A 21,368-nucleotide genomic window follows, 5' to 3' on the forward strand; every position below is an offset into this window, starting at 1 on the left:
GTCCCAAACCCCCTCTACGATTCTTCAATCAACCTTATATTCCAACATTAGTTACCGACAACGCTCCTCCAAAATTCGTTACCGACTAAGCTGTTATCATTTCTCATACTGCTTTTCTGTAAACACAATTATCACACTCGTCCTCTACACCTCCGACCGTACCTTATGGATCCGTTTCAGCGCCATGCTGGGTTAGTTCCGGGGCTGCCTCTGGTCCTAGCTCTGGTGAGTGCAGGGGAGGGTCAGGTGAGGTCAGGGCACCGCGGGAGTCGGCAGCTGGTCTACCGGCGGCGGGCAGGCATGGCTCCTGCTCACGGAGCTGCTGCTGCTGTTTTGAATTGGCGGGGGGCTGCTGCACGCGCTCCACCGCCTCGCAGCCCTCGGACTCCGCCGCTGACAAGTCACCGCTGCTACGGGCCGCGCGCCCTGCTCCTCCGCTGCTCTTGCCTCTTTATCAGCGGCGCGAAAGGCCTCTCTTGTGTTTCTTGAAAACGCACGCTCTGCCGTTTGACCAGTTGGCCTCGCTTGTATTAAACTGAGTTTTCAGTTTGCCTTTCATAACTCGGATTACACTTGAAAGTATGCCCCTCCGGCATGTTCTAACTTGTTTCCGATTGCATTCTTTCTCCAGGTTTTGGTGGTGTTCGGCTACATGGGCGAGAAGTTGAATTAAAAAAAAGATGAATTCAAACAAATATATTCTGGACGATTTAGCGAGGGCAAATCACATGCAGCGGCTTTGCTCCAAGCAAGCATGCTTGTTACCTAAAGTGCCTTTCAGTTCCTCCTCCCTCTCCTACCGCGCGGACCTTGCCTCTGCGGTGACGTCACCTGAAAGTCCAGCGCTCAACCCCAGCAAGCTGCCTGGTGTGCTAAACAGACAACAGTTAGGAAGCTTACCTGGGGGCAGAAGGCAAGAACGAGGAAGCGAGAGTTTGTGCCTCCGACGCCTGGAGCTCGGAACGGGAGGAGGGAGAGCTCAGGGCGACGAGAAAAAATGGCACCCGCCAGCTTCTGAATTTTTCGGATTCGGGGGCGTGGTTTTGCTGTCCTGAGTGACGGACGACGTCACTGTCTAAAGAACAGCAAAATCTACGCCCCCAAATCCGAAAAAGACGGAGCCTATTCCGAGGGACAGCTCTCTCCTCCAATGGCTGGCCTCCGTTTAGGAAGCCAGCCAATGGAGGGAGAGCCAAAAAGAGGGAGGGATAAAGCAGCCCTCTTACTGACAATAATTCTCGGACTTCCGGTCTGCCTTAGGCAGACCGGATATTACCGAGACCTAAAAAGGATGTGATCAAAGGAGACAAATAGAGGGAGAGGAGACAGAGAAGGGAAAACAGAAAGGGAAAACACACAAGGAGAAAAAAGAGGAAGAGAAAGATGGAAAAAGTGTGAAAAAGGGAGAAAGTAGCGACGGAATATAACCTGTAACAGTGAGATAAGGGGACAGGCAGAGGATGATGATGTATTAACAAGGCATGAGGTGACCGATGCCCCTTTCTGGGTAGAGGTGGGTATGCTAGAGTCTATCACACCGGCTACATAAACACCTCTAGAGGGACTGCCATTCTCCTGCATAGGTGCTTCCAGTGGTAACACACCATGACAGCCTAGGCAGATACACGGACATTATGGGGTGAATGAGGGTTACTCACTGGACCTTCACAGCGATGTATGCTCCCCTTGCCCTGGTGGATGACACACTTCAGGCCCTCACATGTGTGCTACTGCAATCTCCCCCTGGGAGAACAGTGGTGGGAGGGGACTTTAACGCAGTCATGAACCCTATAGCTGACACAAACAGCGCTCGCCATCGGGAATTGGCCATCGCGAGCAAATGGGCAAGCTCTATAGACCTCACAGGTTTATGGCGCCTAATCCACTGTGCCACTAGGTAATATATCCATTATTCTAACTCGGATCGCTCTTCCTCCAGAACGAATTATTTCTTTTTACCCTCAATGAAAGCCTCTATGGTGGCCCAAGGGCAGCTTCTGTTGTGCGCATTGGCACCATGTGCCCCTGCTGCTGGTGGTAAAGTTGCCCACACTTCGGCTGGTAGGGCAGTGGCGCCTAAACACCTGGTGGCTGTGAGACACTTCTTTTGCTGAATTCATCTGGCAGAAGATTGTTGACTACATGGAGCTCAACAAGGGCTTGGTGGGATCCCAAACTTTGCTCTGAGAGGCACTGAAGAGTGTCCTGCAATGACAGTTGATATCATATCAAATGGCGACCAAACAAAAGAAACACTGAGACTTCGCTGAGCTCGAGACAGTGATATACCGAGCTGAGATAGAGGTAACCAATCACAGGAAAAGCCAGGCACAGCATCATGAAGAATTGCTACGGCTATCGCTCAGGCAAAAATTACTTGACACAGAGGACCTTGCCAAGCAGGCAGCACAATATAGGATCTATGAGATGGGAGATAAGGCAGAGAAGCTACTGTACTGGTTGGAAAATCGAGAGCTGGAACACCATAGCCTAACATTATCGGATGGTGTCTCGCAAACTGTCCCTGTCAAATTGTCAGCAAATTTGCATTATTTTATGCACCCTTGTACGTGGGGCAGCCACCGCCTTCAGCAGAGTGTGATCACCCTATCATTAATGACCTCATAATACCTAGGCTCTCTAGCGCAGACAGTTTGACGCTGGAGGAGCCAATTATAGAAGATGGGATAAGAACTGCAATTCAGTAACTCCAGGCTGGGAAAATACCTTGCCCTAACCGATTCCCACTTGATGCCACGGCTTCAGGACATGTATAACTATCGAGGCCCTTGCCCTTGATGAACTACCACACAACCTTCAGGGTAACACTATATAAATGATTGTCAAACCTGGGAAAACACCTGACCACGGCATGCCCTATATGCCCATATCTCTACATTGAGTTGAAGATACTGGCAAAAATACTGGTGAAGAGGCTACTAACAGTGATTAGAAAGGTGATCCACCCAGACCAGAGTGGGTTCATGCCGCAGCGCATCACCCGTCATTGTTTCCTACTCCTCCACATAGTGATGGCCAAGCCCTCTGAGGGAAGAGACTGAAGGGCCCTGGTTTGCCTAGACTTTGAGAAGGCTTTTGACTGTGTAAGATGGTAATTTATGTTGCAGTTGCTAAAGCAAATGAACTTTGGTCCCTGCTTTAGGTGCTGCATAGCGACATTATACTCTAAGTCATGGGTCAGAGTACGGATCAATGGGTTACTGTCTCCTGCATTTGCTATTAAACGGGGCACACTACAAGGATGACCTCTCTCCCTCTCGCCCTTGCTTTGTTCATAGAGCCACTGGTCGAGTGGATCAGATGCAATGCTGAGCTGTGCAACTTCCGCTGGTTGAAGGATATAGAGGACAGAATCTCGCTCTATGCTGATGACTCTCTAATATATATATATATATATGAGTGCTCTGGATATATCCCTACACTGTCCAGATTTATGCAGCTGCATCTGGGCTCATGGTTGACTGGTCCAAATCCACCTACATAACCTTGACCGGGCCATATGACAATACACACCACGCTGCCATCCTTCAATGGGCAGACCAATATTTCAAATACCTGGGCATGCACATCATTCTCACCAGCTGGGCTGCCTGGGACATGAATGTTGCACGCAATATGGATACATGTTAGCGCCTGCACTTGAATGTGGCAGGAAAGGGTGCCCCATTCAAGATGAGCTCCTTGCCCCAACTTCTTTGTACTCTTCAAAGCTGCCCATGGGCCCTACCCCTGCTTTCTTCCCAAACCTCCAAGCAGCTATAGTAAAATTCCTGTGGAGAGGGGGCCAACATCGAATTGCATTCTGAAAATGTGTGCCGGGACCCTTTGATGCCTGGTTGGGTCTGGCAGACATACAACTATACTCCTGGACCAGCCAACTCCTCCTGATCAATGACTGGCTGTTCGCAGATCGTGGGGATCTGGTGGTTACTGTGGAATTTTTGCATCTTGAGTGGTACAATGTGTTGGGCCTTTTATATGGAGTCCACACCTGCACTGACCTTCACCCGGTGACAGTGAAATCCATAGCCTGCTGACATCCGGCACTGAGGTGGATTAAGTGGCATGGGGTGCTGACTGAGGAGATGCCACTGTCATTAGGCACATAACTAAATGACACCACTTCATTGGAGGGGTTCCGGCCCTGGGTTTACATAGAAATCTCCAAACTCAGCGACATATGGGAAGGCAATTCAATTCTCACACTCCAGTACCTAAAGCACACATACCAGGTGCATAGGTCACAATTCTATCGCTACCTGCAAATACGACACACCCTCAAACAGCACCACAACAACCTACAGTCAGTTCCAGACTAGAATCCTATAGAGGCCCATGTCACGATGCCCCCCATGGGATGGAAAGGGATCTTGAAGATAGATCGAGTGCTTTTGAACAACACCCCAACCCCATGACAGCACCGAGGGAGTGTTGGGAGGAGGATGTGGGCATCTTGGAAGAGGAAGACTCGTTGGAGGCCAGGATGGCCCCTCGTGTCCTGGCTGTCTCTATGAGACTGCAACTGATTCTGCTCATGTATTTCCGGCAGGTATTCTACAGCCCATCACGACTGAGTAAAATGAAATGGGACATTGACCCGCACTGCCTCAGGTGAGGGGCATCACTTGGGACCTTTTTTCACACTGCCTGGGAGTCCCTGGTGATACAAAGATATTGGCCCAGTATATATAATCTATTGTACAGGGTGGTGGAATGTTTGGTCACACCGGAGCCTAAAATGATGCTGCTGGGGCTGATGGATGAATGGGGAGGTGGAAGAGGCACTTGACTACTGGTGATCACCAGCCTCTTACTCGCCAAGAGAGATATAGCCCGGCATTGGAGTGCAGAGCATGCACCCCTTGGAGGGCCTGGACTAATGCAATAGACTTTTGAGCCAAGGCAGAAGAATACATGGATAAATCTAGTGGCTCCCATCAGAAGCACAACAAAGTTTGGGGGACATGGATATCCTAGCCCATGAACTCTGATATGTGAACATCTAAAAATGGTCTTTTGTTGTGTACATATGCTTAACGGCGGGTGTGGGAAGGGCTACACCAAGAATGTAACAGTTAGGGGGAGATTTTCGAAAAAAAGTCATGCAACACAGCGCAGCCCCCGCGAGGCTGCTCTGTGTTGCGATACAGTGAGGGAGCAGGAGAGCGCCATATCATCAGAGATATGGCTCTCTCCACCCCTTTCCCCTGCACCAGCACTGATTTCTGCTGCCATGTGCCATGCACACACCTTAGTGCCGCAGTGGTAGGGTGTGTCTGCATGAGTGAAGCATAGGTTTTCTACAGTAAAGGTACCCTTCTTGGACAAAATACTATACCTAGACATGACGGCATGGGTGGTTGCATGGGAACGTCCATGTACCACCCATGTAATCCCCTCCGGCGCAAAGTTATGCAAAGTAGTGCTTTGTACCACTTAGAGGGAAAGAAAATAGCAAAAAATAGTTTGCGCTGGTTAGCATTATTTTTGTGACGTGAAAACGGCGCAAAAGGTTTGAAGATTTCCCCCTAGGCTGATGTATGTGAACACTTTCTATGTTACAAACCCAATAAAAAGAGTTGGGGAAAAAAGAGGCATGAGGCGGAAACAAGCCTATAAAGCCTTGGTATTCGGCACCATTGCTACACCGCTGAATAACAAAAAAATTGGCTGAAACCAAGGGACAAGATTTATAGTGGGCATATAAAATATTGGGTCTGATTCACAAAGGTAAACTCACACTAGGCCTAACCAATTATTTTATGTGCAAAGTCCCCCCCACGCCCACTAACTGAGGAGGCACTGTAGTTGTAAAATTACTATTAGTTAAATTAAACACATTGTTTGTGAATACCAAAAAATACAAAAATTTCGGGAACATGTAAGTTTACCTTTGTGAATCAGTCCCACATCCTGGCTGGGCCTGGCGAGTCCCTCCCCATAATGCTGTGCGATTATTCTGCTGAGCAGTGTTTACAGCCATGAACATGCTTATAACCTCCATCTTTGCTGTTACAGGGCACCCTTGGACTCCGCAATAAGCGTATTTTCCGCCTCCTTCTAGAAATGCTGGACTTGGATCCCAGTAAAGGTGTACGAGTTGAGGTGAGTCCCATCTATTTGTTCTTTTATTTTTTAAGTCAAACTGAGCAACTGTTGGACATGAGGTTGAACATATCACAATTCTTCTAAGGAGACTCAGGCAAGGAAAGAAAGCCTTTCGTCTTGGACAGAACGCTGTACAGAACACAGGCCTCCCCAGCCTCATCAGAATGCCTTTCATTTCAGTCCATCGCCGCACGGTACCTACCTCCATGCCATACTCCCGTGATGCAGATCAGTCCATTTCTTTGAATTCCCTCCAGTAGCCCCACACTTTACCAAACTTTCTGGGGCAGCCCTGGCCTTATATATAGATTTTGCTGCCAGCATACACCACTCCATATTTCTTGTCCCCTGCTTTCGGTATTCACAAAAGGCATTTACGAGTAGTAAAGTTAGACTTGTGTTTCTGATGAACTTAAGTTTTGGTCTTAAGTTTAATTCAGACCAAAAGTCTAAACTTAAGACCAAAAATTAATTTTAACTGAGAAAAAAGTCATACTTTAATTGTCATAAATGCCTTTTGTAAATACCGAAAGTCATACATTTACAGGTACATGCATCATTGTTGCCGTTTGCGATTCCTTAATTGCGAAAATGAGGAAATCGCAATTAAGGAATCGCAAACGGCAATGCATCAAAAAATCTATTTTTTTTTGCGATTCCTTATTATTCCTTAATTGCGATTCACAATTTGCGAATCACAATTAAGGAATCCCTTCCCATTGATTCCTATGGGCCAAAAGGCCCATAGGAATGAATGGGAAGACAATCTCAATTTGCGATTCGCAATTAGCGAATCGCAAATTGAAATTGCGATTTCAAGGGTGCAGGGGTGTCCAAAGGACACCCCGTTGCACTCCTGAAATCAATCTATGCACATATGTTGTGCACACACATGCCCTAAGGGCATGTGTGTGCACAACATGACAGTTCGCAAAAAGCACAAAAATGCATTTTTTAGATTTTTCGCAAATTACCATGAGGTCCTACCTCATGGTAATTTTTTCCCTTCCAATTGCGAATTCGCAATTTTTAAAGATGTCATGCATTGCATTTTTGAAATCGCAAAAAATAGCGATTTCTTGTATTTTTGTTTGATGCATCCCAAATAGTGATTTAGGAATCACAAACGGCCGATTTTTGCGATTCGCACCGTTTGCGATTCCTAAATCGGTTGATGCATGTGGCTATTAGACTTTTGTCTCAGTTCACCTTTATGAATCGGGACCCATAGCCTTTACAATTTGAACAAGAACAATACGAAATGGCAAAAACTCACTTTATCCAGTCGTAGGGTATGTTACACTAATTTCTATTTTAGATTATTATTGCAATGCGACATTGCAAAAGCATACACATATCAAGCAGGGTATTCTTTTTTCTCACTAAAATCTGTTTGAAACATGTTCTCAAAGAAAATGGTCACATGGCAGAATGTTACGCTTTCTACCATCTACAATTTATGGCATTCAATCTAATATATACATAGACAAAGGATTAGGTACTTCGTTTAGGTTGTTACTCTTTGTTTTTTTGTATCTCTTTTATTGTTTTCCATAATAGTAACAATACTTACATGCAAATATGTTTTGTTCACTCCCCTCAAGAGTCCAGAGCATTTACACAACATATTTACTATACTTGACATATAGCAGAATACCCCAGATGAATAACAGAAAGCTCTTCGTATGCAGCCCAGCATACTCACAAAATACATCCCTCTGTATCGCTGATGGCCAACCCGCCTGCACTTCAATAGTCTCCTTCCTGAACAGTGAGGTCTGTTATTCAAAGGGTATCATACTTCACTCAACATTTCCCCCACTCCACCAAGTCCTGCGTCACTTTCTCATCCCTTCTCATCAACTTAATGTGTTCTTCATCTGCAGTTGCCCATTCCTGTAAATCCTTTTGCTACTTGCCAAATTCAGGGAGTCTTGATGCTGCTCAAATAATCACTATGCAACGTTTTGCCAACACTATCCTCAATGCTAACATTCACAACCTCATTTTATGCCCTTCCTTAACAGGAAATATATTCAGTAAGCATTTTTTGACCAATGCCTCCAGTTCCTCCCCTGTTACGTGTGACAGACTCCTCCGTACTTGGTTCCAAAAAGTCCCAACCATTGGACAGCTCCAGGCAACATGCAGAAAGGATGCTCTGTCCTATCCACATCTCCCACACACCGCGTGGATATATGGGTACATTATAGACAGCCTCAGAGGAGCGAGATAGGTCTTGTTTAGGAAGTGGAACTGGATCAGTTTAAACCAGTCATTCAGTGAGACCCCTTTACCTGCTTGCAGACTCTTGTCCAATCCTCAGCTGTCAGAGGCTCTGGACAATCCTCCCCCATCTATGTCTGAGTTTCCCTCCCTGTCTGTAACTAATGCTGCGTATAACTCTGTGGTCAACCTGCAGTCTGATTCTAAGAGTTGCTTCATAAGTGCATGCTCTCGTGAGGCCTCAGGTAAGTTAGGCTAAATATCTTGTACTTTCAAAAAGGGGGTGGTGATGGACAGAGTATCTGAGTTAATCAGAACACTCCTACCCAGTCAACAGATCAGGGCTTGATCCATCACCGTTTTTTAGCTCACTGCACCATCCCAGTTCAGAACCTGGCTATATGCAAATTAGTTTGTCCCTGGCCCAGTGCATCATGGGAACAGGGCAGACCAAACTACCAAGCCAATTCTTCACTGGAAAGGAAACAAGCTTCCGGGGACCGGTTTCTGGCATTACAGCCGTCTTCGGCCCGGCTTGCTTGAATCCTGATGGTGCAGTGAGCAAGGGACTCATGTCTGAGCATACCCTTCCACACTCATGGTGGCCAAATTAATTTCAAAAAGGGGGTGGTGATGGACAGAGTATCTGAGTTAATCAGAACACTCCTACCCAGTCAACAGATCAGGGCTTGATCCATCACCGTTTTTTAGCTCACTGCACCATCCCAGTTCAGAACCTGGCTATATGCAAATTAGTCTGTCCCTGGCCCAGTGCATCATGGGAACAGGGCAGACCAAACTACCAAGCCAATTCTTCACTGGAAAGGAAACAAGCTTCCGGGGACCGGTTTCTGGCATTACAGCCGTCTTCGGCCCGGCTTGCTTGAATCCTGATGGTGCAGTGAGCAAGGGACTCATGTCTGAGCATACCCTGCCTCACTCATGGTGGCCAAATTAATTTCAAAAAGGGGGTGGTGATGGACAGAGTATCTGAGTTAATCAGAACACTCCTACCCAGTCAACAGATCAGGGCTTGATCCATCACCGTTTTTTAGCTCACTGCACCACCCCAGTTCAGAACCTGGCTACATGCAAATTAGTCTGTCCCTGGCCCAGTGCATCATGGGAACAGGGCAGACCAAACTACCAAGCCAATTCTTCACTGGAAAGAAAACAAGCTTCCGGGGACCGGTTTCTGGCATTACAGCCGTCTTCGGCCCGGCTTGCTTGAATCCTGATGGTGCAGTGAGCAAGGGACTCATGTCTGAGCACACCCTTCCACACTCATGGTGGCCAAATTAATTTCAAAAAGGGGGTGGTGATGGACAGAGTATCTGAGTTCATCAGAACACTCCTACCCAGTCAACAGATCAGGGCTTGATCCATCACCGTTTTTTAGCTCACTGCACCATCCCAGTTCAGAACCTGGCTATATGCAAATTAGTCTGTCCCTGGCCCAGTGCATCATGGGAACAGAGCAGACCAAACTACCAAGCCAATTCTTCACTGGAAATGAAACAAGCTTCCGGGGACCGGTTTCTGGCATTACAGCCGTCTTCGGCCCGGCTTGCTTGAATCCTGATGGTGCAGTGAGCAAGGGACTCATGTCTGAGCACACCCTTCCACACTCATGGTGGCCAAATTAATTTCAAAAAGGGGGTGGTGATGGACAGAGTATCTGAGTTAATCAGAACACTCCTACCCAGTCAACAGATCAAGACTTGATCCATCACCGTTTTTTAGCTCACTGCACCATCCCAGTTCAGAACCTGGCTATATGCAAATTAGTCTGTCCCTGGCCCAGTGCATCATGGGAACAGGGCAGACCAAACTACCAAGCCAATTCTTCACTGGAAAGGAAACAAGCTTCTTTTACAGTATGTTCTACATTGGTGTAGCAAGTGTGGGATTGGTGTGGTGTTCCGCCCCAGGCGGCCTGAGTTTTGGGGGCGGCACCCCCTCACCCCAACTCTTCCATGCGTTTTTCCTCGGGCGGCAATCGCGGGAGGTGGGGGTAGCACCAGGAAGATGGCGGCAAAGGAATGGAACGCCACGGCAGAAAAGTGTCTAGCTACGCCACTGATGTGCTCTCCTTTCGTATTGCAGGAACTTTCCTGGTCCCACATCAAGCCATTCTTGACAGTGGACAAGGGTCAGAAGTCTACACAGTATAAGTCACCAACAGTCTTACAGCCTTCCTCTGTCCAAATCCGGAAGGACATGTTACACTACATAAACTGGAATTGTCTTAATATCCACAAGGGGATGACTGATGTAAATGGGGACCTTCACAACTTCTATTACATATCTCGCCCATCTGGCCTGTCAAGTAGGGCATCTCCTGTGGTACTCCTAGTCCTCTAAAAAAAAAAAGTGTACTCCCGCAGAGAGCAGGGCTAATTCAGGCCCTCTGTAAACCATTATACTGCATGTTGCATTTGGGCAGCCGCATAATATAAGATATCTGGGAACCCCAGTCCCCACTTTAAGATAGGCAGCTTCTAAACATTCAACTTCACTTAAGACTCTTGTCTGCCTAAACCTGATCACCTAGCAGAATATCTAATGTACAAAATATCACATGGGTGTCAGGCATGTGGTGTTGCAGAAGCACCATCTTTGCCAGTGAAATTTGGCCCTTAGAGGACAATGGAAGTGTTTTCCAAAAGCCCTTAGAATTTTGTAGCCCCACCATCACTCTGCCATGTTTCACTATATTGTTCTTCTAGGTCCCTTCATACCCAGATTCCCATATATCTAAATCCCTCTGAGTGCCAGCCTACCAAGGGGAAAGAGACTCAACTTAGCATAGCATAGCACAGATATCTTCCCAAACAATTCCAGTTCTGAAAGTGCGCAGGGCGCTGATCGAACAGGGTCCCTCAAATATAGTAATGTGTCATCTCCTAGATACCTACTCGAGCTCCCCAAGTCCCCCAAATGCTCTTGCAGCTGAGACAAAAGTGTCACAAACCCAAATGCAAAGAGCATAGGGGAGAACACAAATCCCTGCCGTGTACCCCTTCCAAGGCTCAGCCATCCAAGATCGCACCCCTGTCCCCAGATTAGCTCATGGGTCTGTTTAGAGTAATTTAACCCAGCCAATGAAGGTAGGGACAAACTCTATGTATTCCAACACTACCCAAAGATGTGTCAGGCCCACTGAATCAAGCACACGTTCCAGGTCCAGTGCAGCAAGCGCATACTCCTCTTCACAGCCTGCCAGGGCCCTTATAACATGCGTCAGTTGTCTGATGATAAACATTATACTGCTGCCTGGGATAAACCCTGTCTGCTCAGTTTTTACAAGGGTCCTGATGACATCCAATAACCTATTGGCCAGGGTCTTGCTCACAACCTTAGCATCTGTGTTTTTTAGAGATATGAGACTGTAGGATGATACCAGGGTGGGATCTTTACATATTTTGGGCACCAGAACGATCATCACTTACTGCATTGTGGGTGGCAAGCAACCAACCTGGTTGGTCTCTTCAAAACCCACCAAACGTTTATCTAATAGAAACGTGGCCCTTTCCTGATAAAAAGTCCACTGTGATGCCATCCAAACTTAGGGGTTACTTCTGATCATCCCCCCCTAAGGTTCTTTCAGGTCAGGTTCACTGAGTTAAGCCTGCAGCATCTCCTGTTGTGCTTCTGTTAGTTTTACCAGTCACACTCTTAAAGGCCCTTACCTCATGTACTCATCTACTATAAAGGGATTGACCACTTTCCAGAAATGCCTTATAAATATGTATCTGTTCCTTCGCTGTTACCACCCTCCCATCACCCCTTTGCAATGATAGCATATGTGCATTGGGCATTTCCCATTTCAGCAGCCATGCTAACAGACCACCTGATTTATCTCCCTCTCTAAATAACCTTTCTCTATGGCACTTATAAGGGTATCTATCAAGGTAGGTAATAGTGTCTTCCATTTATCGTTTTATGTATACTGGCTGTGGTTTGCAATCCGGGTCCATCACTGCTGCTTTAGGTCCTCTCACGCTCCAAAAAACTCATGATATCCAGTCCCCTCTAAGGGTGACTTTAATGCCTCCCACTCTGTAGCCCTACTATTGACAAACCGCTGGTTTTCTAGGAAGTACTGCCTGGTAAAATCATGGACATGAGTGAGGAAGGCGGAGTCTGTCAGAACTTCTATCTGCAATCTCCACATAGGTATTTTGGGTCTCCATAATAATATTGTTATGGTTAACAGCACTGGGAAATGGTCTGATAAAAATATATTTAAATATATTGCATATTCAAACATCTCCATGACCTCCTGTATACCCAGCATCAAATCTATCCTTCTACATGTATTGTGTCCTGGGGAGTGTTATAAGTAGACCTTGTCTGTGGCATGCAGATGCCTCCAAACATCCAGCAGATTTTATGCTGTTAAGATTCTGGACAGCACTGCCTCCATTTCAGGTTTCATCCCTGATCTAGGAGGGTGCTCGTCTAGCATCCAATTCCGCACACAGTTGTGATCACCTTCCCAAATAATCTAGCATCTATGTGTCAGGAGGCAATCTGATTAAGAGAGGGGAAAACTGTGCATTGTTCACGTTTGGAGCATACGTGTAAACCAAACACATCTCCAATCAGGTCAAAGCCATGCATCGCACCAACCAGAGTTGGCCTGGCTGTGCCCCTCCAGGCCTCCTCCTGTGTTAGAGGACCTCCCCCAAATATCTTATCTTTTCAATTGAGAATAACAAATCTCCTACCCTTCTTCCCCTTTTCCCCAACTTGGCGTTCGCCCCTTTGTGCCCCAAGCCCCTTTGAGGCACCGACGGGCCCGACACAGGTTCCGGCCCTAACCCAAACAGAAAAGAAAAACTTTGATTACTCCAAAGTACTTTTGCGGATCTCTTTCTGCCAGGCAGACACTCATTCCTGTCAAGGGGAGCTCTCAAGTCAATCTGAATCCGCCAGTGTTACTTTTGGCCTCTACCGGGTTTAGCCTCTGCAGCTTTCCCCATTTTCTCCCGACCCACCTTATTATAGATAATGTTATACATCAACCTAAAAAGCATTTCACAGCATATATATTTTACTCCTCAGAGCTATAGCACAAATATGTATATACTGGCATCTGATTACCTACTGTACCCAAAAGAAAACACTAGTAGCTGACAAGTTCATGGACTGTATTGCCTCATCTCCTCCTCAATTATCACCAGCCATTTCCCCTCCACCCAGTGTGTCCAGAAAAGCTTCCACTGACCTCTCTTGTGACCTGCTATGGTGCCTGCCTATCCCAAACAGGACCCATCCTCTGGCCTCAAAGTCCCATTCTCCTGCTCTACTACACGGGGAGTCCAGTCCCCCCGTGTCCGCCAGTCTCTGGACTGTCTCCAACCTCCAGATCCTCTCTGTTGAAAAGACCCTCATCTCTGCCATCTCAAAGGGCCAGTCTGCCGAGGGCAAACTTTTCCCCAAAATAATGTGGATAAGGCAGAAAACCCTGTGGCTGAAAGTGAATCTGCAGACCAGCTGTTTCTTGTGCTTCATTCGGCTCCGTAGGTGCCTGGCCCTTTTGATAAAGGATGCAACAGTTTAGTTGTAATGAGATTGAAATGGAGGATGTGGTGGAAGCTGGCTGCCTTCAGCTTTGAACCTTATCTGTGGATATTTGCTGGCAGTGAGAGCCCTCTCCCATGTAGTTCTGTAGACTAGGCTTATCCTTGGATCAGTCAGCATTTTGCGAGCTGGGGTTTTGTAGTCTGCAGCCCATTGCTGGGCTCGAGTCCCCATCTGAGGCAGACCAAGGTATCATGGCAGTATGGTATAAAATAATTAGCCTGAGCGTCCTATACTCATGGTCTGCAGGAGGTCTGGACTTCCTTTTTGTTACCTGTGGCACTCTGTCGCCTCACTGCATGTTCTGGGCTGTCTGGTGTATTGGGACTGAGGTTTCCATGTGAAGCATTAAAGATGAATTTTCATGCATCCTGAAGCTGTGAGTGCACAACTCCTCTCACATATTAAATAGACGGGTATAGGGATGCCGATCAGTCTGGACAGGGGCATTAAGAGAATATTGCATGCTCTAGTGATTCATGAGATTGCTTTAGAGGAGAGGGAAGACAAAAAATGTATCACATACTGGGAAAAACATAAAGGGGGCCCACATATCCTCCATGAGTGGGTCACCACCAATCGAACCCACAGGGATCTCAGATCAAACAATCTAGGCCTTCTTGTTGTCCACGGAATTAAGATAGCTAGAGGCGGAGGTCGTTCTTTTACATATCTTGCACCAAAACTCTGGAACTCATTACCTACTAGCCTGAGACTAGATGACAACCTAATGAGCTTAAGGAAACAATTGAAAACCTACCTCTTTCCCTAAATATTCCTAAATACCGTCACTCCCGCTAGGACCGTTATCGCCGGGAAGCCTGGCTTGGGTAGCCACGTGCTCTGCAAGTCGTGTGATTTGAATTGAAAATGGTGTCCTAGGTTGGGGAGGAGGATTCACCATAATGACTGCCTTTGTAAGGGATACATCCCTCCAGAATGGCTCTATCCCTACGGATGGGTATATTTCAGTGAGGATGTGTTTCACAAGCAGGAAAGGTATGGTCCAGAAGAGGTTGGGGTGGATGAACAGGTATGATTGTTAAGAGATGCTATAATGAGAGAGAGTACATCTGGCAGGATCCATAGTTTGATTTAAACAAAAGGACCAGCTGACTGGTCTGATACTTGCAAAGTATTTATCCAGCCAGGGTCTCCAACATTTTCTCTAATAAGAGATACTTATGTTCAATGAATATCATCGAGAGCAACTAATAATATTATAGCTTTAATAATGATCACATGAGACAAGATTACATTGTGACCCAATGTAAGATTAACAGACGTGATCAACTCAGTGCATCAGGTAGGGTTCCAGAAGCAATTTAAAAAGGATTTGTTTTCGTGAAATGCCTCTACATGGGTAATATACAACAGCCATTGGTGCAATGCCCCTAACACCAAGTTAATAGCATTAGTAATACATTTCCCCGAACACTGGATGATGTATCACTCAAATGCCAGCTCTACATTTTTTTTTATTCAACTCAAACATCAGCTTATGAGTTCTAAGTGGACACATATCTTCGTCTCAAATACACACTTTTCAATTTTGCTGTTCATATATTAATTCAACCAAGCAAAAATGTCTCATTTAGTAGGTTGGGCTGCACACTGGAGAGCTACCAGTAGCACACAAGCTATTTGTTGGAGAAGCCTGATCCAGCCCAATTCATTTTAATAAGCAGTTCAAGATCGACCAGCATAGCCCTGCCATGTTTCTAAGGTCCATGCTTAATGTGGTGCCCGAGTCCAGATTTTTTTTCTGGAATTCTGGGACTTGTAGTCTATTGTATTCCATCGTAAAACAAGGCAACAAGGCCAAGAATAGAAAGGAACACACTGGACTGGAGCAGCACATCACCATGGACCTTGGACATTTGGAAATATGGAAATTTGGCAGCTCTACCGTCTTTACAGCTTGTAGGCTGACAGTCACACCCTGTTTATAAAGCTCAAATCCTCACACTCACCTAATGTCTACCTTTGCTGCTTCTGCAGGATGGAAACAGCATTTTCTAAATCTAAATTAATGTATCTCAATATTTCATTATTTTCAAGTCCTCTCGATTTATATATATCCCTACCTCCCTCTAGGAGTGCTTGTTATTACTGGGGGCAGCCACTGAGAGTGTGACTCGGTCTTTTCCTTTCTCTGCATAGATCATCCGGATGGCATCTGCTCTCAGAATGAAGGAACCATCAATGCTGCGAAAGCTGCAACTAAAAGTCGAGGGAGAAGGGGTATTGGCCAGGTAAGAGCAGTCCTGAGAGTTTCTGGTCTGGAGATGGGCCCTGGCAAAGGAACCACATCTTTGATCTCAGCAGTGACTGAAGAATAATTGCGTGGCTGGTGTCATGGAGAGCTATGTGGGTGGTGTTTGTTTGAAGGGGCACATTGGAGCTTTTGGGCTAGGTGGGCAAGTGCCCTGAGGAAAGCATGACTGCAGACATTATGACAGGTGATCATGTTGAGAGTGTGAGTGACACAAATATCATAAATAAAATTATCATGTGACATGAATATCTTGTAAAAAATATGGTGACTATCAAAATATTGTTGAGTTGAATATTTTAGGTAAGAATATCATTTTTTGCTACCTAATATTGTTTAAGACTGTTGTTGGATTTCGTATCATTTACTTACAAAGTTGTAATAAATATAATTTCTTTAATGAATTTAAGATGCATTAGTTATTTTATTAGATGTAAGTGTATAGTGTATAGTTCATTAGATAACCACGAGTTTTCTAATACTCTGATATTTCATTATATCAGGGACCTGACAATTCCATTTCTTTTGCTCCTTAGACACAATGACACTGTATTAATGAGAGTTCTTGGATCCGAATATCCATTCTGTCACTTACACTTTGGAGATAATATTTGTATTCATGATTGTTACCTCTTAATAACTCTTGTTATTTGGATAGAATATGAGCCATATATACTATGTTGATTAAAAACTCAATACTATTGTGTATAAAAAAAAAGAATAACTATTTGAAGTCAAATACTTTAAAGCTGTCATTGATTAAAAAATGATATTCTTACCTTTTTCGGTAATATTCTCTTCACAATGCCATTTCAGATATAGAAATACAATATTTTAGTATACACTATGTTTGACACAATATTCATGAGACACAATATTTCTGATCCCAATATTTTGTCATATAACCTGTGAGAGATGACACAGAAGAGCACCAAAATATCAATGATTGTGCTTTAATTCTTGGCTATTTTAGGGCCGCTGCGAAAGCTTTGAGGAATATCCAGAACGACGATCAGAAGCTCACCCGGTGGTATGGATCGATCACTCCAATCCCAGTCAGGCAGACCCCGTGGGTTTTAGACACTCAACTCTCCTTGTCCCCGGACTCGGCCCCAGAGACCCCTGAGGAAAGTCTATCCGATGTCAAGATATACTTAGGGAACTTTAACACCTTTGCTTGGAACCCCATAATGTAGATCCGCCCTAAGCAAAAACATCCTAACAGAGCACCCACAACACAGCCACCCAATGCCCTCAATTCACCCCCTTAGGACCTCTTACAGAGCTTTCTGAGATCTTTCTCGTAGCTCTGAGAACACTGGCATGGCTCCATAAGACATGTGGTCCATCAGAGCCCATGACATGTCCCTGACACCATCGATATCCCCCTCACCCATGACAGAGTTCACTGAGACCCCCTGAAACAATTACTTGAAACCCCCGACAAAGTTCCATGTTTTCACGCTCACCACTTTGTAGATCACTGTGTTTCCTCACTGTAGCCTTTCGTAATTTGACTCCTTACTAACCAATAGCAGACAAATTAAAAAAAATATCAATATTGTGATTTATTGCTTCGATATTGTGTTTTATTGCTTTCCATTGTTTGGAGGTGGTGACACAGTGAGATAACTGCCAGAATATGGATCTTAGCAGCCTAATGCACAGCACTGCAATATACACAACACCTACAGCTGCACAGATCAGGCTGTCACACATGCAGGGTAATTTTTCCTTTAAATCAACGAAGTAGCAAGAAAATAAAAATACCCCCTACTTTGGGCTGTATGGCTGGTGCTGAGTGTGATTCCGTCCCTTTCTGGAAGATCCCCAGAAACTGCTTGCCTAAGGAAAGTTTTCTTCTCCATTGATTTTTGGGTCTCGCCTAGGCAGCGCGCATGCGCTTCTCTAGGAGATGACCTTTAGAAATTGGTCTGCTCTTTTCAAGCACTCGTGCTTGTGCTAGCATCCACCATGCGGGAGCGAGCAGCAGTGCTCAGGGGCCTTCTGTTTCTCATTAGCGTGGCCGTGCTTATTTAAAACCGCACCCGAGTACTTCGCAAGGCCCTAAAGCACAGGGGCCAACTGTTTATGATTAGTGTGGCCGCGTTTGTTTAAAACCGCACCCGAGTACTTCACAGGACTTCAAGCTCAGGGGCCATCTGTTTATAATTAGCATAGCCACGCTTGTTTAAACATGTCAATGTTCTGCCAAGCACCCTCGTGATGTCCCTGCACCCTATACACACACTTCTCCGCGTCATTCTGCACAGTGTAGTCAAGGACCTTATTATGGCAGTTGTACCCAGTCCAGATTAAGTTTGAAGTACATACTGCACTCTATTTCTCTGTTTTTGACTCTCCAGTTATCTACCACAATTTCTACCCGAGATTTCTCTATCTGTACTCCCGTGACCCGTCTACTCGCTGTGCGTTCTGCTTCTCCCCTGCTCTGAGTACACATCCGGCATAGCCCCGGATTCCCCATCGCCATGACATCACCAGTCCCCTCTCCGCAATGCGAGCAGAGGTCATGCCTGCAGCGGCAGCACACAGTGTTGACTCAGGGCGTAGCCCCACCGCAACCGCCCCTTCCTGTCCACATGTTCTGCGCTGTGGAGCGGAGGCGCTCCAATGTTTGACAGCCTCTCCCCGAGAGAAGACAGCAGGTCCTGTGTCTGCGGCTCCCAGAGAGCTGCAGCCGCCTCGAAGGAACCCCTTCACATAAACAGCACATAATTGACCAGCGGGATGATCCTCACTCTGCCCAGTGCGCTGCTTTGCCAGGTCGAGGTGAGTTTTTCCATTCACTTTTTGTTTTTGCTGATAACTCCGGTCCGTTGTTATTATAGCTGTTCTACCAGGTTACTTCAAGTGTCGATCCATTTTAAACTCGCTTCGGCAGAGGCGATCCGATGCTAAGCAGCGCTTCCCTATTGTTTGTGCATATTAATGCAAGCGTTCATTGAGAGTCTGCGGAACATCCAAGCCTGCAGTCAGAACAGCTTGAAAGGGACCCTGTGGCTGGCAGTGGGCGGGGTCTGCAACTGCAAAGGCTTTATAAATGCGTAATGTGGAAAATGCGTGCCCTAGACTGTTATTCTTTCAACCTTAGTGACACGCATATTTTTAAATTGGTTTGCGATGCACCCTTCAATTGAGTATTGGGTGGGGCTACTCATATTCAAACTAACTATCCAGCAACTGATGCCTGAGATCTGTGGAGGTCATTAGGAAGAGCCGCAGGGATTTGGTGGAAACAGTGCTTGTTATGGAAGAATCCTCCGGAATGGACTGTCTGAGAAACCTTGCAAGTGGATGCTTCACTTGCTTTATTTCCTCTCATTGAATCATGCCCAACCATAGTATGGGTGCAGGATGATGGAAGTGTGTTGACGTCTTATGGCAGACATGGGCACCAACTTCACAATATATTGTCCAACTCACGATATGTAAATTAAAGTTTAAAAAAAGACAACTAAAAAACAATGAAGTACGGCATGACTTCAAGATGTCTCAGATGTGTAGGTTCGCCCATTACTATAGTCACCACTGGAATGAGGCTGGAGTTCATTCCTTGGCTTTCTCTTCCCTGATCATCCTTATCCCTGGTTCACTGTCAGAGAAGTCTTCTTGATTTGAGACAGAGTCCCCATCAAATAAGTCCTGATTGTTAACATCGAGCACTTTTGCAATTTCTACTTCTCACACCAAACTAGCTAGTATCGAGCAGAATCCTCAGCATTTCCTAAACAAAGAAATGTTTTGAGTCCCATACTCATTGTCTCTGGTTGCAGTGGTCATGTTGCCCTTTCTGGTCCTAACCAAACACTGGTTGCTTTCAGACATCATTGGGACCTCTGCCCCTGATTAGTTGCAATGTTCATGTCTCTACTTGTGCTGGTAGAGGGTCGCCACTGCTCTTTTTAACTTTGTAGGTTTAAGATTTGCCAATTTTACTCAAACGTATGCAAAATTAAGGAAAATGAAGGAAAGTGTTAGCTGGAGAGGTCATATTTACTATTCACACTTTAACATAACACAATTAGGGAAAGTGTTTGTCAGAGACTTAGACAAGGACTGGTGTCAGGGTAGACAAAGTAAACAGAATCTTGGTTACACAGCTGAATAATTGTACACAGAAAATCAGAGGAGCAAGGGGATACACTGGGAAAGCGGCAAGAAGTAACCAAGAAAGTCAAAGCTCAGAATAAACAGAGACTCAAGAAGCAATTTAACATTCATATTAACTAAGGGGATCATTAGGGTGGCAGAAGGACCGCCACCGCCGGGCCGGCGGTGGTGGTTCTTTCGCCATCACCTAGGAAATTCCCACAGCTGAATTAGGATTGCTGTGGGAATACCGATGTGTCCGTGGTGAACGGAAAGTCCATCTGCCAATATTCGGCAAGGCTGTCCTTTTCCGCCTGCCTTGCGGAACCAGGACACCGGGCAGCGTTGTGAAATTCTTTTCCGCCTGTCTTTTTGCGGCAGTCATCCCACCGCAAAAATACAGGCAGAGGCTGGATTTGGGGGCTTTCTGCAGGTCCCCTCTGTGTGGGGGGCGGGTGCAGTAGAGGGTTTACCCATGGTACCCCCTGCATTTCCATGCACCAAGTGGCAGGCACCATAGTGCAAGGAAATGCAGCGCAAGCACTTTTTACGTTGTGTACGGACGGTGCTGCAGCCACCAGCATCGCCCGCAATGTTAAAAGCCCTGGATGCGTCCACCAGTAGGGCGGGCGCATCTTAATCGCAGTGGTGGGACCACTGCATGTCTGGTGGTCCCAAACACCGCTACGATGGCGGGCTGACTATCATAATCAGCCCGTAATAACCAGGATAGACCTGCAAAACATGAATATGACAACATTAACAATAAAGGGAATGTGGGGTTAAGCACTCTGGAGCTCCACGTGGTGAGATCTAAGCTCAGTAAGCTCCTCATCCACGGCTGCTGCTATAGATGCTGAATGCATTTACCCACATATAGGATATACATGCAAAGGCAGGATCTGTGAAGCTGATGCCTTAGGTGATGTCATAAAACTAAGACAAAGACAATACTCACGGTGAATGATAAACGTCACCTAATTTGTCAGCTGTGCCCACAAATCCTGGTAGTCACACAGAAAAATTCAAGGTGGTA

General features: G+C 46.0%; 1 protein-coding gene across 1 annotated transcript in view; it reads left to right on the plus strand.

Moving 5' to 3' along the window:
* HEATR9 (HEAT repeat containing 9) overlaps positions 1–17,739 on the plus strand; it is a 110,488-nt gene extending 92,749 nt beyond the window's left edge. The window contains exons 3-5 of the mRNA XM_078650810.1: positions 6,040–6,126; positions 16,108–16,199; positions 17,193–17,739. Of these exons, the coding sequence (XP_078506936.1) occupies positions 6,040–6,126; positions 16,108–16,199; positions 17,193–17,415 (402 nt within the window). The 3' untranslated portion in view covers positions 17,416–17,739. The remainder of the gene's footprint in view (positions 1–6,039; positions 6,127–16,107; positions 16,200–17,192) is intronic.
* Positions 17,740–21,368: the final 3,629 nt, after the last annotated feature.

This window comes from Lissotriton helveticus, chromosome 7, assembly GCF_964261635.1.
Source record: "Lissotriton helveticus chromosome 7, aLisHel1.1, whole genome shotgun sequence".
Classification (NCBI taxonomy): Eukaryota; Metazoa; Chordata; class Amphibia; order Caudata; family Salamandridae; genus Lissotriton; species Lissotriton helveticus.